This window comes from Brienomyrus brachyistius, chromosome 3 (genome assembly GCF_023856365.1).
Source record: "Brienomyrus brachyistius isolate T26 chromosome 3, BBRACH_0.4, whole genome shotgun sequence".
NCBI lineage: Eukaryota > Metazoa > Chordata > Actinopteri > Osteoglossiformes > Mormyridae > Brienomyrus > Brienomyrus brachyistius.
The window spans coordinates 20,930,988-20,947,672 of NC_064535.1; the positions used below are offsets into that span (position 1 = coordinate 20,930,988).

General features: G+C 48.5%; 2 protein-coding genes across 6 annotated transcripts; one reads left to right on the forward strand and one right to left on the reverse strand.

Moving 5' to 3' along the window:
• The first annotated feature begins 247 nt into the window (after positions 1-247).
• Positions 248-4,872, forward strand: ribc2 (RIB43A domain with coiled-coils 2). Its single transcript, XM_049008375.1, has 7 exons — positions 248-453; positions 594-675; positions 962-1,273; positions 1,765-1,883; positions 1,979-2,197; positions 2,359-2,525; positions 4,700-4,872. The coding sequence occupies exons 1-7, from the start codon at positions 268-270 to the stop codon at positions 4,779-4,781; spliced, it is 1,167 nt and encodes a 388-aa protein (XP_048864332.1). The 5' UTR covers positions 248-267; the 3' UTR covers positions 4,782-4,872.
• A 336-nt stretch (positions 4,873-5,208) lies between these two features.
• Positions 5,209-15,937, reverse strand: LOC125738880 (adenosine deaminase 2-A-like). Of its 5 annotated transcripts, none has more exons than XM_049008374.1 (10): positions 15,629-15,937; positions 14,577-14,910; positions 14,191-14,410; positions 13,046-13,256; positions 12,474-12,601; positions 12,226-12,316; positions 6,243-6,351; positions 5,921-6,078; positions 5,626-5,828; positions 5,209-5,545 (listed from the first exon to the last, which is right to left on the reverse strand). In XM_049008374.1, exons 2-10 carry the CDS (start codon positions 14,887-14,889, stop codon positions 5,455-5,457), a joined length of 1,524 nt encoding a protein of 507 aa, XP_048864331.1. In that variant the 5' UTR covers positions 14,890-14,910; positions 15,629-15,937; the 3' UTR covers positions 5,209-5,454. The 5 variants fall into 5 exon arrangements, with proteins under 5 accessions (XP_048864331.1, XP_048864330.1, XP_048864328.1 ...); XM_049008373.1 differs by lacking the exons at positions 5,921-6,078; positions 6,243-6,351 and adding exons at positions 11,515-11,672; positions 11,900-12,008 and having other exon boundaries at positions 5,211-5,545; positions 15,629-15,921; XM_049008371.1 differs by lacking the exons at positions 5,626-5,828; positions 5,921-6,078; positions 6,243-6,351 and adding exons at positions 11,220-11,422; positions 11,515-11,672; positions 11,900-12,008 and having other exon boundaries at positions 5,218-5,545; positions 15,629-15,859.
• Between the last annotated feature and the right edge of the window lie 748 nt (positions 15,938-16,685).

Below are 16,685 nucleotides of genomic sequence, written 5' to 3' on the forward strand. Positions count from 1 at the left end.
AGTATACTGCACGGGTTGTTCAGACAGCTAGTATAATCAAAGTCAATGTACAGGAACTTCGTCACATTTAACTGTAAACAGCATTCGTAATTCGAATTTTAATTTTATTTTTGCCAGTCATTTTAAGCAACCTGTCTGTTACCATTTCGTTTATAATAAAAGTCCAATTTCTGGGCTGATTGGGCTTCGGTTCATTCTAAAGAGCGCCCGGTCACGAACTGCATGCTGGGAAAGCTCGCTACGAGTCCTTGTATCCTAGCAACCGTAATGTTTCCTGCGGCGGTGCGGTGGACCGACGGCGAGCCAGCGGCTGTCACCGCGGTCCGGGCGGGTACGATGCGTGGGAGCGAGCTTCTGTTGGACCGGGTGGAGGCCGTCAGCCTCGCCCGGAAAAGGGATCGGGAGACCCAAAGGCAGGGCAGGGTCTTCAACGCAAAACTCAGAACAATTGGGGTGAGTAACAGCGGAACCTACTATATGGTATAATGGTACTGTGCAAGCCTGTTTTGCATTAAGTTGCTGCATCATTAGGTATGTTGTCATATAAAACAAATGGATGACGGCTATTTATTTATTTGTTTTTATTTGCGCAGATTGATAAAGACGCTTTAGATTACCAGGTGAGAGAACGGAAAGAACAGGAGAGGAAAGAAGCGGACACACAGAGATCATATGGTGAGCTCATACAAGCAGTGGAAATGTGCTATTTTATCTGTTTAATGCTAAATGGAATTGCTTGTATGCCCAAAGGCAAAATAACCGGTTTGTGTCATTGCGTGTAGTATATTGCATATACAGAAATAGTCACTCTGTGCAAATATATTATTGGATTATGGTCATATTTTGTACAAACCTCTAAAGGCGTTAAATGAATTTATACATTACTCCTCGATTAGGATTTATAAATTACTAGTGGGATCTAGACTTTTTTTATTCTTAACCACTACGTTTCTCCTCCCAGCTGCTGATCTGCTTCGCAGTGACCGAATCAGCTGCCTACTGGAGCAGAGACAGCAGAAAGAGCAGCGGCGCCTAGAGGGCGCTATTCTGCAGTTCCGACGTGACTTCCAGCAGCCCGAGAACCGGCGCGAGTTCGACCTGAACGACCCGGCCCTGCTGAGGAAGCAGCGGGGGGGTCTGGTGCTGCCCGGGCTGGTTGGGGAGGATCCGGGCAGTGCCGAGCGTCACCGCAGGCAGCAGGAGCAGATGCGGGATTGGTCGCTGCAGCAACGGCGCGAGCTGGAATCGGCGAAGTACCAGCAGCGGCTGGAAGGTACTGCACCCTGTAGAAATCCCAGCATTGCTCGCTCTACCCCAGAGCAGCTGGATTTTCCCAGCCGAGCAGTCCCTTAATTATGCCCGATTAAAATTCTTAATGGAAAAACACGAATTACAATGAGATTAGCTCATTGCAGTATTTCCCCAGTTCCGTTAAACATCAGAATCGTTTCTCTTTTACCTCTTGAATTAATAAAACGATAAACAAATTGCCGCACATGCAATTTTAATGTTTGGACTACTGTAAATGAAGTCCAAACGACCAATTTGTTTAAAAAAATTTTGCGAGTTCCAGTATGACTGATTTGTTCAACACTTTAATGAAACAGAATTAATTGGTAGGTTAATTTTGAAAAGCAGCAAGCTTGGTTGGATACCTCCTGCAGCCTGTGGTGATGTTATGATCTTTTCTCGAACCCCCACACCAGCATTTTGTTGCACACTGTGGTGTCTGCCCACAATCTTACCTCGGCTACCTTACCACAGACCAGCAGTATGAGGACAGCAGGATCACACTGGACCGCCGGGCCGTCAAGCTCCAGAATATCGAAGCGGAACGCAGGAGATCGGTTGCCATGGCCACCAAAGACTTCAACTTAGCCATGGTGGGTGCTAAGGCATCCTCACATCCCTCTGCCCACCCACCGGAGGGCGTCGCCTCACACAGGTGCATCCCTCGTGACCTTCCCCGTATTTCCAGGCGGCGGAATCCTCTGAGAGGCAACGTCAGGCGCGACTGCAGGAGGAGGCGGCTAACAGAGAGGAGATCCTGAGCCAGCTGCAGGGGCCGCTGCTGAGCGAGAGCCTGGGGTATGGCGAGGGCCTGCGTCATACGCAGCCCAGCAGCTACAAGGGCATGAGCCAGGATCAGCTGAGGCTGATCAGGGAGTACCAGCAGCAGCAGGTGGAGGACAGACAGGTATGGTCCTGGGGCTTTATCGCTGTTATGCAGTTTTTTTCATTATATTTAGCTCTCATAATAAATACTTCATGTTTAAGTGTTTCGCTCAAGGAGTGACGTGGTTCTTGTGGGAAGGGGTAGGATTCCACCTGGACGTGATGTCGCTGTGTTTCCGACAGAGAGCCCATTTGGAGCAGCGGCGGCGGCAGTTGGAGTGGGATGGGCGGAGCCAGGCTACCGAGCGCCACGGCCTCCTGCTGGAGAGACAGCAGGCGCGGTTCAGCAGGCAGCTACGCTGTGCCCTGGACCGCACCAACGCCCAGCTGGCCAGCGAGCAGCGAGCGCAGTACGGCCCGAGCCTACCCGTTATACGTACAAAGCAGCGTGTACAAGGCAAACAATCATTTGAAAACAAACGGACAGGCGGAGGTTTCAGTTCAAACCAGCGCCCCTGTGGTTGTACAGAAAAGGGTCTTTGTGCCAGTACCCTCCAGAAAATGATGCGAAATGAGGCTGCGATGTTGGGTGGGATTACTCTCATTTACACACCCAGCAGTGGTTCGGGGGCCCAGTTTCTTCCCTAAGAATACATTAGCCTTGATTGGATTTTAAAAATCAATTCATTAATTACTGAAGTGTAATTGGGGTAATCCATCCATTTCCTTTAACTAAAGCAGGCGCTCAGCCAGTTTGGAGCTTATCCCACGGCACAGAACAGGGTATATCCTGGAAGGGAGGGGGGGCACAGAGCAGGGTATATCCTGGATGGGGGGGGAGGCACAGAACAGGGTGTATCCTAGATGGGGGGGGGGCACAGAACAGGGTATATCCTGGACAAGGGGGACACAGAACAGGGTATATCCTGGATGGAGGGGGGGGGCACAGAACAGGGTATATCCTGGATGGAGGGGGGGGCACAGAACAGGGTATATCCTGGATGGAGGGGGGGGCACAGAACAGGGTATATCCTGGATGGGGGGGGGCACAGAACAGGGTATATCCGGGATGGGGGGGGGGGGCACAGAACAGGGTACATCCTGGATGGAGGGGGGGGCACAGAACAGGGTATATCCTGGAGGGGGGGGGGGGGGCACAGAACAGGGTATATCCGGGATGGGGGGGGGGGGGGCACAGAACAGGGTATATCCTGGAGGGGGGGGGCACAGAACAGGGTATATCCGGGATGGGGGGGGGGGGCACAGAACAGGGTACATCCTGGATGGAGGGGGGGGCACAGAACAGGGTATATCCTGGAGGGGGGGGGGGCACAGAACAGGGTATATCCGGGATGGGGGGGGGGGGGGGCACAGAACAGGGTATATCCGGGATGGGGGGGGGGGGGGCACAGAACAGGGTATATCCGGGATGGGGGGGGGGGGGCACAGAACAGGGTATATCCGGGATGGGGGGGGGGGGGCACAGAACAGGGTACATCCTGGAGGGGGGGGGGCACAGAACAGGGTATATCCTGGAGGGGGGGGGGCACAGAACAGGGTATATCCGGGATGGGGGGGGGGCACAGAACAGGGTATATCCTGGAGGGGGGGGGGCACAGAACAGGGTATATCCGGGATGGGGGGGGGGGCACAGAACAGGGTACATCCTGGATGGAGGGGGGGGCACAGAACAGGGTATATCCTGGAGGGGGGGGGGCACAGAACAGGGTATATCCTGGAGGGGGGGGGGCACAGAACAGGGTATATCCGGGATGGGGGGGGGGGGCACAGAACAGGGTATATCCGGGATGGGGGGGGGGGGGGCACAGAACAGGGTATATCCGGGATGGGGGGGGGGGGGGGGCACAGAACAGGGTATATCCGGGATGGGGGGGGGGGGCACAGAACAGGGTATATCCGGGATGGGGGGGGGGCACAGAACAGGGTATATCCTGGAGGGGGGGGCACAGAACAGGGTATATCCGGGATGGGGGGGGGGGGGGCACAGAACAGGGTATATCCTGGAGGGGGGGGGCACAGAACAGGGTATATCCGGGATGGGGGGGGGGGGGGGCACAGAACAGGGTATATCCTGGAGGGGGGGGGGCACAGAACAGGGTATATCCTGGAGGGGGGGGGGGGGGGCACAGAACAGGGTATATCCTGGAGGGGGGGGCACAGAACAGGGTATATCCGGGATGGGGGGGGGGGCACAGAACAGGGTATATCCTGGAGGGGGGGGGGCACAGAACAGGGTATATCCGGGATGGGGGGGGGCACAGAACAGGGTATATCCTGGAGGGGGGGGGGCACAGAACAGGGTATATCCTGGACAGGGTGCCGGTCCATCACCATGCACATGCTCAGCCTTGGGACTATGAGATGAAAATCTGTAGAAATACAGAGAACATGCAAACTCCACATATACAAATAAAAACAAGGGCGGGAAACACACCTAGGATTAGTGGTCGGTCGGACAGACGGACGAACAGATTGATTTTTTTTTTAATGAATGAATGAGTGAGTAGTGTTTACGAGTACGCATCTGACCTGTATACCTGCGACTGTGTTGCTCTCCTTACAGGAAGGAGTACCTGGAGAAGGAGGTGTTCACCAACATTCCTGACAGCCGCTACTTTGCGCAGTTTAACACCACCAGTCGATAAGAGCGGTGCTGTCGGCTCAGCCTGGTCCCCTCGCTTTTGTCTGCTGCACCGCTGCAGCAAGCGCAATAAAGACTGCACTATTCACTAAGAATATTTTACATGATGGAAGATCTTGCTGTAGCAGAAAATGGACATTCGAGTTTAATGCAAATGCTGAGGAACATTAAATTATGTGAAGGTGTAGGTTTATCCGGGTATAGAAAGACTAGTGAGGCTGTTTAATCTGCACTCCTGCTTATATTCTTAAATTTTCAAGTAAAACACTGGACTTGTAATGACATGAAGTCTTTTAAGGACTTAAGTGTTGCTCACGCAGAATCTGGCATTTTGGTAGGAGTGCGGGCAGAGCAGACTGGGAGTTCTGGGGCCGGGGACAGGATGGGGGGGGGGGGGGGGCTCTGCTTTGGAACAGTCCTTCTGGGGAAGCTTGATAAAATTCCTGCCTGAAGCAACTAAGCAGCATCTGCTAGGATAGCAGGAGAAGCCAATTTTCCTTCGGAATCAGACGAAGGAAACCTGATTATCTCAAGGTCACGTTCTTGAAGAAAGCAAGGAAGTACGGAGATAGATATGGCATCTAACTTAACAAACAAAACTTTAGAGTCTGTACAGTAAGTAACAAAGATTCATGCTTTTTCCTGGCATAGCAACTATAAGCTGGAGTGATCCCGCCCTACTGGGAATTCTGTGAGATGAACTCATCCCACTTTGTCCTCCAGATCTTCAGCGCTTTTTCCTTCAGCTGAGGAGACAGGGAGCTGTACCTAGGAAGGAAGGAGTGTCAGATGGCTGCTTCCTGCACCCCCCCCTCCCCCACCAAAGACAGGTGCGCAATGAGACATACCAGAGGGAATTGAAGGCCAGGTCTTTGAGGGTGCCCAGGTGGGAGCTCATCCCACCGATGCCCACGAAAGCCTCGTAAAAATCGTATGAGAGCCCAGTAGCCCCGAATAGGGCTGGGTCATCAGAGCTGATCACCAGAGGATGTCCCTCAGACATCAGCGTGCCGGCAGGGTGGTTCCGCAGATCTGAGACCAGCTTCAGGATCTGCATTTAGGCATGTACACACGGGGCTTTCATTTAGAAGCTGGGCACCAGAAGCACACAGCAACCGACAGCAGTGGTTTTGTTGGGCGTACCTGGTTGGAAATGGGACACACCTCCACAGCCACCCCCATCTTCCTGGAGAGCTCCTTCGCCATCGGGTGGTGAGCCATAGCAAAGCCATGGCCAATGCGAGAGGTGTTAAACAGCAGGGCGTCGAGCACATTCCCGTCCACCTCTGTGCCCGTCTGGTCTATGAATAATCATTACAGCAAAAAGCGTTCCTTACAGGAACAAAGGATACCTTTTTTTTTCATTAGCCAGCGACGGTATTTTAAAGGCCCATTAAGTTATAAGGACAGGAATATGTAGTGTGTGTCTTTTGATCAGAGCGATTTCGGGCAGTGATCAGCTCACCAGTCTCTCCTGCGTGGAAGAAGTAGGGCAGGGTGACTCCAAGGTGCTCTGGAAGAGACAGGGCCTCCCTGAAGTACCACAGGGGCCTGCCGCTGTCCTCACGGCCCACCTCAGAAGCCAAGATAAATGTGAGGCAGCAGTTCTAGCAATATAAATATAAATTAGCAATATAAAGTAGTCAATACAAATGATCATCATGAATACGAATGTTAACTAGCATACACATAAATACTAGTTAAGCAGATGACTTTATAAAACACCTTTTCATTGGAGAATTAGAAGTTAAACGCTATCAGTATGCAGAGGAGAATGGGCATATTATGTCTACAGTGTAAGTCACAATTGTCGCAAACTGGACATATGTAGTTGTCATCGGACAGCGGTGATATGAGAAAAGCAGCCACCAGAGGTTAGAAGAACGTGGTGATGATGACTGATGATGGAGACGAAACTGGGAAGAGGAAGTACTATCTGTTAGGTTAGTCATAATGACAACAGAGTAGGAGTGTCATCGTCTGATCCATGTTAAATGAGAACCTTTCACAGACTAAATTCAATCGTAAGACTGGTAGGAAACCATCATTTTGCAGAGGAAATGTTGATAAAATATACTAACGGTGTAGATTTGGTCCCTACCAATGCTGAAACCAAACCTATGGCCTTTAAACAAAACAGTGAAAGAGGATATGGACTGTAGAGTTGCCATGACGGTGCAGTCTCTCACAAGGTCAAACCCCGCCATGACCTCTGGAAATGCTTTCTGTAGGTTTATGGCCTCCTTCACCTTCTCTTTCATTGAAAAGATTGTCTGACTCCTGGGAGACACACAAGGGGAAAAATTATGTATTCATACTCACATAATCAAGATAACAAGAGACCAAGGTCAGAACATGAAGATAAACACATCGGACTAAACTCAAATAATTACTCAAATAATTAACCAATATAAAGGCCAAGGACGGAGACTTGGGTGCATCTGTGTGCTCAAAAGCTGTTTGTTCATGTCAAATCCCCACGAAGCATGAGAATCTTCACCCGCAGGCTCACCTGTGAACGGTGAAGATGATGCGAGCGCCCAGGAAACCTGGATGCTGAAAAACAAACTGTCTGGTGACGTTCTGATAGGCCTGAAGGCACCAGGCTCGGTCATGTGTGCTGCCGTCGAGCTCATAAGCCTGTGCAAACCCAGAAGAGTCTCAAACGGAATGAAAACAAGCCATCGGCCAAAGCAGATGCCAGAGAGACAGCAGGTAAGGACCCGCTCTTGCTACACGGGTCCGAGGACCACATACCCCCGAGAGCCCAGACCTGAGCTCAAGATACATGACATTGTCTGCATACAGCTGCTGCAGGCCCTGGTAGAAATAGTCCTTGAACACGGGGGCATAGCTGACCAATCCGGAAGCGGCAGCGAAAGCCTGTTCAAACCTCTGCCAGACGACATCCTGGCTGGGGTATGCAGCCTCTGGGTCTGCAGTGAACAGGGTGAGTTTCCTCATCAAACTGGGCAAACGCCAGCAACAGAGGGAGGGAGGGAGAGAGAAACCAAAGTCAACACCAATAAGCTTTAATTAAGAATGGATTTACTGATAAGGCAGGGTGGGACACTTGGAACCCCACAGCACTCAATGTAGCTGACTGTGTTGAGAAGCTAGGCTTGAGGCCTCCGTACCACACACCTGTCGTCAAGGTCGCTGGTGTTGCCCAGCTTCCTCCTCAACGTCTCCAGCAGCACCCAGGGGGAGCACTGCAGGTGGCAGCGGGGCTGCTGGCTGGAGAAGCGGAAGCGTACAGAGCCGTCCGCGGTGATGCACATGTAGCAGTGCGGCCTGTAGGTGACATTCCTCACCAGCCATTCCACATCAACCAGGGCTAAGCTATGGATGTGCAGAGCTGCTCCTGAAACACATGTGTTGGCCAACAGCAATCTTCCTCATCCCTTCCAATTACATTGTTGATACAAATGGGGACACTTAGTAAGCTATACGGGTAACAAAACAGGAGTGCATTGCCATCTTAACTGTGGGCGCGTCAGTTGGATGCCGCCATCTTAACTGTGGGCAAACCACGACCGCTCCTCTACCTTTGGGCATCTTTCTCAGCAGGCCGAAGACCGGACTGCGCTGTATCAGTGGCCGCGCTTTGAAAAAGTGCATAGCGGGAGGGAACTGCGGCCCGGCGATTTCCTGCTCTTTCAGTTTTTGAAGCTGAGCGTTGAGTTGCCTCTCCTTCTCCGTCAGCAGCACTCTGCCCCCTATCTGCCAGGAGGCCTCCTGCTGCTTTAGGATGTCTCTCATATGGGGGTCAGGAATCCCATCACACGGACCAGCCCAGCACAGCAGCAGCACTGGTACAAGAGCTATCAGCAAGAGCCCTGGCAATGGTGACACTGCCATGGTGCTTAACGGGGAGTGGCACTGTAATGAGGGGAGGGGGGGGGGTACAGAAAAGCATATATATTGAAAATACTCACACGCATTACAAGAAAACATGTAAAAGGTTTTATCCTTATAATCAAAACACCGTGTTTTTAATTGATGCGTCTTTCTTTTAAAAGTACATCGTTATGACTGTGACTAATAGGCCTATGTTTGAATTGTCTAAAAATATATATAAGAATAACAGAAACAAGTTACACTTCCCATTCAAGACAAATACATGCATCCAAGCCTTATGAACTACTTACTGTGTTATTGGTTCTTTTATCACATTAACCATGTGGGACAAATTATTAAAACCTTTAGGGTAACAATTTTCATGGCGATCCTCCACAACTGGCGGTATCAGCTACATGTACACAAACACATCCAACCAATCAAACACTTATTCTGAGCACGGTCGCAAGTGCATGCATTTTATATGCATATATAATTTGTAATGCCAGCGTTAGTTTCTCATCGGTACAGTATCGAAGATTAATGATGTCAGAAAAAAAGTATACACAAACAATTGTCCTATATTGTTCTTTTTTGTAAAACGTGTACATATTTTTCAGACACGCTTCGATGTTACACACACACACACACACATCCACAAATACACATCCTTTATGAAGTAGCTAATTTAGCTGTTACACTTTTAAAGGTAAAAACATCGCCTGAATTGATTTGATTTTTCATGTGTATATGAAAAAAAAAAGTTTCTATTTATAAATCAATAACCGACATTTAACTGACATTAAAATCCACGACTACCTTGAAATGTCTCTCCCAAATCACCTGGACCTTTTTAAAATCACTTCCGACTTCTTTCGAGGATTTTAGAGATACCAACCAGGCTACTGTAAGTGCTTCTGCAGTCACATGCAGAAAAGCACAGGACAACCAAGTCGTCTGCTAAATCGCTCTTTCAGTATTGTAACTGAGCTCTTAAGGGTATTTGTAAAGTCCAACATGTGACCAACAACGAGATTTTCATGAACTAACTAGGGACTATCGTCCGGCATCATGTGGTACAATTATTAAGACTATGTCTGTGTGAAACAGTGCTCGGAGAGGAGGACCAGAAAGCCATACAAAAAACACTTTATTTAGGTGTTTCTGTGAAACAGAACAATGGGTCTATGGTAGTTCAATCTGCTTTCTTTGCTGTCCAGCCCCCAGGGAAAAAGGCTCATTGGTGATACACACACAGCACTAAGCATAAAAAGAACTATATAAATGTCATTTTTCACCTTTCGTGTCTAAAAACGTTTGATCCCCTCCTCTTACTCCTTATCGCCACCCCCCCGGGGATATTATTAGGACTGGATCGTGGGACTCACCTCCTTACCCATGAATGAGCATCAATGATCAAAATACAAGTTTAAAGTCACATGAATTAATTTTTTTTGTCATTATTCAGCACAATTTGATACACAACCAGCAATGCATACTAATCATGATGAATCACTAATCATCCAAAGTACACAAGCTAATGTTAAAAACACTGAACTACACATACCCAGACAACGAAAGTTACATTTTTGCTGAAGTTTAGAAAAATATAGTTAATATCCAAAATTCCACGTAGAAAATTACACTGTTTTTCTATGAGAGCACAGAGGCAGTTTAACTGGACACATTGGATGCCTATTGGATATTGAGAAATTTCAGAATTTAGTGGAATCGGCTCAGTGAACACACACTATCGCATTTCATTTAAAAAAATTGCACATTCACCAGACTTCAGTAGGTTGCAAATGACTAAAATCAAACAAATTTAGAAAGTATCAAAAACCACTTAAATCTGTACCTCAACTTTTCATCGTTAAAAAAATTCTACCAAAAATGTCGTGCTGCGTTTGTGGACATTGTGCATTTCCTTCACCGAACATTTCAATGTAGAACTCATGTGGAGAAAGTAAAATCTAGTCCCAGGTATCTGGTTAGATTTCGCCGTTTCTTCACACCTGAAGGGTAGTGGGGTCAAATCCCATTTCTGCTCTGTGCGTGTAGAGCTTGCACCTTCTCCCCATGTTCCTCTGGGTGTTCCAGTTTTCTCCCGCAGTATGAACACATGCCATCTGGCTAACCCGGCATTTCTAAGTCACCCCACTGGTTGCAGCCCAGTCTTGTACCCAGTGCTGCCTGAGACAGACTAAGGGTCCCTCAAGACTCTGTCCAGGATAAGTGCTTAGATGATCAATGGATAGAATCTACTCTTATGCCACTGTGTCTGACATGGATCCCTGTCTTTGAGAGACAGATTCATCATTCACTATCACTGTTTGTAGTGTAACTATGGAGTCCTATGAGCCATTATGGACATTATGGAGTAACAGAGATCCATGCCGTTCCCTGGAATAGCAACGATGAGCTGGAGTGATCCCACTCTACATGGAATTCTGGGAGATGAACTCATCCCACTTTGTCCTCCAGATCTTCAGCGCTTTTTCCTTCAGCTGAGGAGACAGGGAGCTGTACCTAGGAAGGAAGGAGTGTCAGATGGCTGCTTCCTGCGCCCCCCCACCAAAGACAGGTGCGCAATGAGACATACCAGAGGGAATTGAAGGCCAGGTCTTTGAGGGTGCCCAGGTGGGAGCTCATCCCACCGATGCCCATGAAAGCCTCGTAAAAATCATACGAGAGCCCAGTAGCCCCGAATAGGGCTGGGTCATCAGAGCTGATCACCAGAGGATGTCCCTCAGACATCAGCGTGCCGGCAGGGTGGTTCCGCAGATCTGAGACCAGCTTCAGAACCTGGATTTAGGCATGTACACACGGGGCTTTCATTTAGAAGCTGGGCACCAGAAGCACACAGCAACCGACAGCAGTGGTTTTGTTGGGCATACCTGGTTGGAAATGGGACACACCTCCACAGCCACCCCCATCTTCCTGGAGAGCTCCTTCGCCATCGGGTGGTGAGCCATAGCAAAGCCATGGCCAATGCGAGAGGTGTTAAACAGCAGGGCGTCGAGCATATTCCCGTCCACCTCTGTGCCCGCCTGGTCTACATTCACACAAGGAATCGCAAACAATAACAGGTCTGATGACATTTTTTTGTACAACCAAAAAATACATGCATAGCATTTATGATTTCTGCTATTCATGATGTAATTTGTTAAACTCAATACATCCGAAGATGTCAACGAATCAGACTTATTACTTTAATCAGACTAATAAAACATGGAGTCCAGTTCTGAGGTGGAGCAAGTTGACAGCTCGCGGTCAGCTCACTGGTCTCTCCTGCGTGGAAGAAGTAGGGCAGGGTGACTCCAAGGTGCTCTGGAAGAGACAGGGCCTCCCTGAAGTACCACAGGGGCCTGCCGCTGTCCTCACGGCCCACCTCAGAAACACAGAGAAACAGTGAGTTCTTTATTTGCTGAAAACCCAGCTTGAAGATCAATAGGTATCCTTGGGCGTAAATCTATGGGCTGAAGGTTACTGCTCGAGGTCATAGGAAATGACCCCTCTTTGAACCATATAACAGCTTTATTCAGATGTGTGCTAATCCTAACAGGCATGACATAAAGCTTTGACTCTTCACTCTTGGGACTCCTTACCAGGTCGAATCCTGCCATGGTGTCTGGAAAGACCTTCTGGAGGTACATGGCCTCCTGCACAGCATCTTTGACTGTAGTGAGGTTTACACTCCTGATATGTAAAGACAGATAAACAGGACATGTTCAGTCCTGTAGTAGAGAGAGAGAGCGTATTCACGCACATTCTTACTTGTGAACAAAAACAGGTCAAGGTGATCAGATTACTAGCCGATTCTTGTGTATTATCACACGCAGGCTCTGGGTCTCACCGGTGAACGGTGAAGATGATGCGAACGCCCAGGAAGTCTGGATGCTGAGACGCAAACTGCTGGGCCACGTCCTGATAGGTGTGGAGGCACCAGGCTCGGTCATGTGTGCTGCCGTCGAGCTCATAGATCTGTATAACAACACGTCACATTACACTCAGTCCCCCAGGAGCACAATATATTCAAAAACACCAATCCACCAGCGAACACATTACCAGAATCTCTTGCAATAACCGGCATCCCACTTCCTTGCTCCATCCAAATCTCTATGCCAACCCAGGCACTCAACCTACTATCTAAAATCCCTCCAAAACAAACCCCTAAATGCCCTCTTTGCATTTCCCTCAGAAGAGTCAGTAGCTAGCGTGCATCATTTGGAAGCGTCTTCGAGAAGCAGGGCATGACTCCTGCGGACCCCCCCGCTGGCAGGTCCCACTAAGACACTCATCAGTGTTTCCATGCATCAGCTCAGCAGGGCCAGTTTATCAACTGGTACTGCTTAATCCAATGGGACACGCTGCATGAGAGGGTTTCGTTAATATCGTCTTTCAGGTTTCACAGGCACATATACGTACCTCAGGCAGCAGAGCCCTCAGCTCTAGGTACATGATGTTGTCCTTGTAAAGCGTCTGCAGGCCCTGATAGAAATAATCTTTGAACACGGGGGCATGAGTTACGAGGCCCATGGCCACCATGAAAACCAGCTCAAACTTCTTCCACACCGCATCCTGGCTGGGGTACGCAGAATCGGGGTCTGCAGTCACCAGGGTGAGGTTCCTCATCAAACTGCACCGAGGGGGGGGGGGGGGGGGGCAGGAATAAAAAACAAAAAAAAACAACAAAGGAAGAGGAGCTGAAGCATAGCTGAAATTAAGGGCATGGTTCCTTTAAACGTCACAAGCCGGACGTTTCATTCTGCCCAACAAAATCAAAGGAGAGCGTCTGCATCGCTAACGCTATACTTGAGGGGGCAGTAGTGCATTACTACTTAATGTATTAATTAACCAGAAACTAAGTGTTAGTCATGTACTGATCTCATCAATCATAATGGTTCATGTATTTCATGTAGTTACTATATTTGTTTATAATCTGAGTTACAGTTGATAAGTTACTAAAGGCCCCCTCAAGTAAAGCGTTACCATTGCATATGTTATCCAAATGCAAAATCAGGTCTCTTAGTCTCTGCTTTATCTATCCATCCATTTTCAAAACCGCTTATCCTACTGGGTCACGGGGGGTCCGGAGCCTATCGCGGAAACAATGGGCACGAGGCAGGGAACAACCCAGGATGGGGGGCCAGCTCATCGCAGGACACACTCACACACCACTCACTCACACATGCACACCTACGGGCAATTTAGCAACTCCAGTTAGCCTCAGTATGTTTTCGGACTGTGGGGGGAAACCGGAGTTCCCGGAGGAAACCCCACGACGACATGGGGAGAACATGCAAACTCCACACACATGTGACTCAGGCGGAGACTCGAACCCGGGTCCCAGAGGTGTGAGGCGACAGTGCTAACCACTGCACCACCATGCCGCCCCCAGTCTCTGCATTATTTCGTGCCAAAATATTTTAGTTCAGCTATGCTCAGTTCTGAAGAAAAGAGTATGAGAATTACAGTAACTACAAAACGCACGCTAAAACCAAGGGAAAATACCCCTTTTCTCATTTTCTGTGTCTTGCCTTCGTGGGGCAGCTCACAGAGCGCACTCTCACCTGTTGTCAAGGTCAGTGGTATTTTCTAGCTGCTTTCTCAGAATCTCCAGCAGCACCCAGGGGGAGCACTGTGGGTAGGGAAGGGGCTGCTGGCTGGAGAAGCGGAAGCGTACAGAGCTATCCTCGGTCACACAGATGTAGCAGTGCGGCCTGTAGGTGACGTTCTTCACCAGCCATTCCACATCAACCAGGGCGAAGTCATGAATGTGCAGAGCTGCTCCTAAATGATGTGGGTGAAAACGGTAGTGAAGACAACTCCCACAGTAGGAATGACATTCGTTGTTATTATTATTACTGCGCTAACAAGCAGTTGGCCATCTTAACTATGGGCGTGTCATTTGGATGACGCCATCTTAATTGTGGGCAAGCCGCGACCGCTCCTCTACCTTTGGGCATCTTCCTCAGCAAGCTGAAGACCGGACTGCGCTGTATCAGTGGCCGCGCTTTGAAAAAGTGCATAGCGGGAGGGAACTGCGGCCCGGCGATTTCCTGCTCTTTCAGTTTTTGAAGCTGAGCGTTGAGTTGCCTCTCCTTCTCCGTCAGCAGCTCTCTGCCCCCTATCTGCCAGGAGGCCTCCTGCTGCTTTAGGATGTCTCTCATATGGGGGTCAGGAATCCCATCACACGGACCAGCCCAGCACAACAGCAGCACTGGTACAAGAGCTATCAGCAAGAGCCCTGGCAATGGTGACACTGCCATGGTGCTTAACGGGGAGTGGCACTGTGGACAATACAAAACAAAGGTTACCTCTCTAAATAACATCCTCAATATACTGGTATCAGTCCTGCTAGGTGTAACATTTCTATTTGTAATTTTAGATCTACAGGTGTTTCCCAGTATTATTTTCATTCCACTGATACATAGCCCTTACCATACCAGATAATTTTAAAATTACTATTATTTTTTGCCCGGTCCAGGTGTCTTATCGTCAGTACTGGTGTGTAGATCCGCAAAATTCGACAGCTGGTAGATTCTCACAGAAGCGGAGTGCAATTTGCGCTACCTTTCGGCTTTAACGTACACAGCAGGTCCGGTGTCAGCAGTTCCGAGACGGAAACCTTTGGCTAAAGCACTCCAAGCCTCTAGCGGCGACAGAAGCACAAGACCGGGAGCAAACGTGGTAAACAAACCGCTTTGTTCGGCTCCCCATTCAGACACCATGGAGGTGCATTTCAGTTTGCACCGCATTTTAAATAAATAACTCATCGATGCTTATACAACTCAGCGACGATCGTTAACGTAGAAAATTACATCCAGAACTGACAGTCACCCTGATAAACTGATGGCAATTTTGTTCGCGGAAAGGCCGTATATGCGCTGGACGTTTCGCTTCAGCAAAAACAAGCTGGACGAAACGGAGCTTTGGGGCTTTGCTCGGTATTGCACAAATCACCTCGGTGCATCTGCCTGGATGTCATTAAATCCGTGCGAAACGTACCAGTGTGAAAAGCTCCGTTGTCTGCTGTTTCTGCGCGCTTTACTGAACTTCAGTAGCGGAGAAAGGCGGTGCAGGTCCGGAGACAGACAATATATTTGTCCCCTACTTCCGAGAAGGAGCTGCGTCACGGCTAAACGCATTCAAGCTGGTACATGTCACTAACAGGGATACTTTTCTGTTCTATTAAAGACATAAACGCAGCACCGTTTACACCAGTAATTACAATAATTACTGCGTCACAGCTTTACAGATGTCAGTTTCACTACAGACATGTTGTTAGGTTTTTATTTGCACTGTGTATTAATCGAAAACATCAGAACTGGTTATTTGGCTGTGGCCAGTGAGTAATATATATTATTCAAAAACTAATTTTAAGTTTTTTTAAAGCAAAAATTACAATCAGAGGCTTTAAAACACTAATGCAGGACGTCTTGACAATTTTGGCTATTGCGATTTCATTATCCAAGTAGGACGATCAAGTTAAATCCAAATTCAGACATTCATGCAAAAAAATAAAAAAGTGTTATTTTTGCGAAGAATTGTTCGTAAAATGACAGGTAAGTTCCAAAGTAATCAATCAGTGTCCAGACATTAGTGAGCATTGGTAAATGGCAAAGCCTTGCTAAGCTAAACGTCAACGAGAAATTACGGTCATTATAAATTAATGCGACGATATACAAGCCTACAAATAAAAAAGTCACATATAATCCACAAAACAAAAGGTAGCCGTTCTGATTAGACACTAGTCAAGAAAACGTTTGCTATGCACAGAACAGTTTAAAGGAAATTACAGTACTAAACGGACTCCTGGCCGGTAACTACCCATCGTTTTGTGTAGCCTCTGAAGCAGCCATCTAGCTGATACCTTCATAGAACTGTCTGTGAATTGCCTGCATAACGGACTTAACATTAAATTAATAACGTACGGCCCCCGCTCCTTCCACTACACCCCACTGTGTGTGTATGTATACACATACATACACACTCAGTGACAAAAAAAAGTAATGGTCCGATTCGGATGTCATTTGCTACACGTGCAGAACAGAGGTGGGTATGT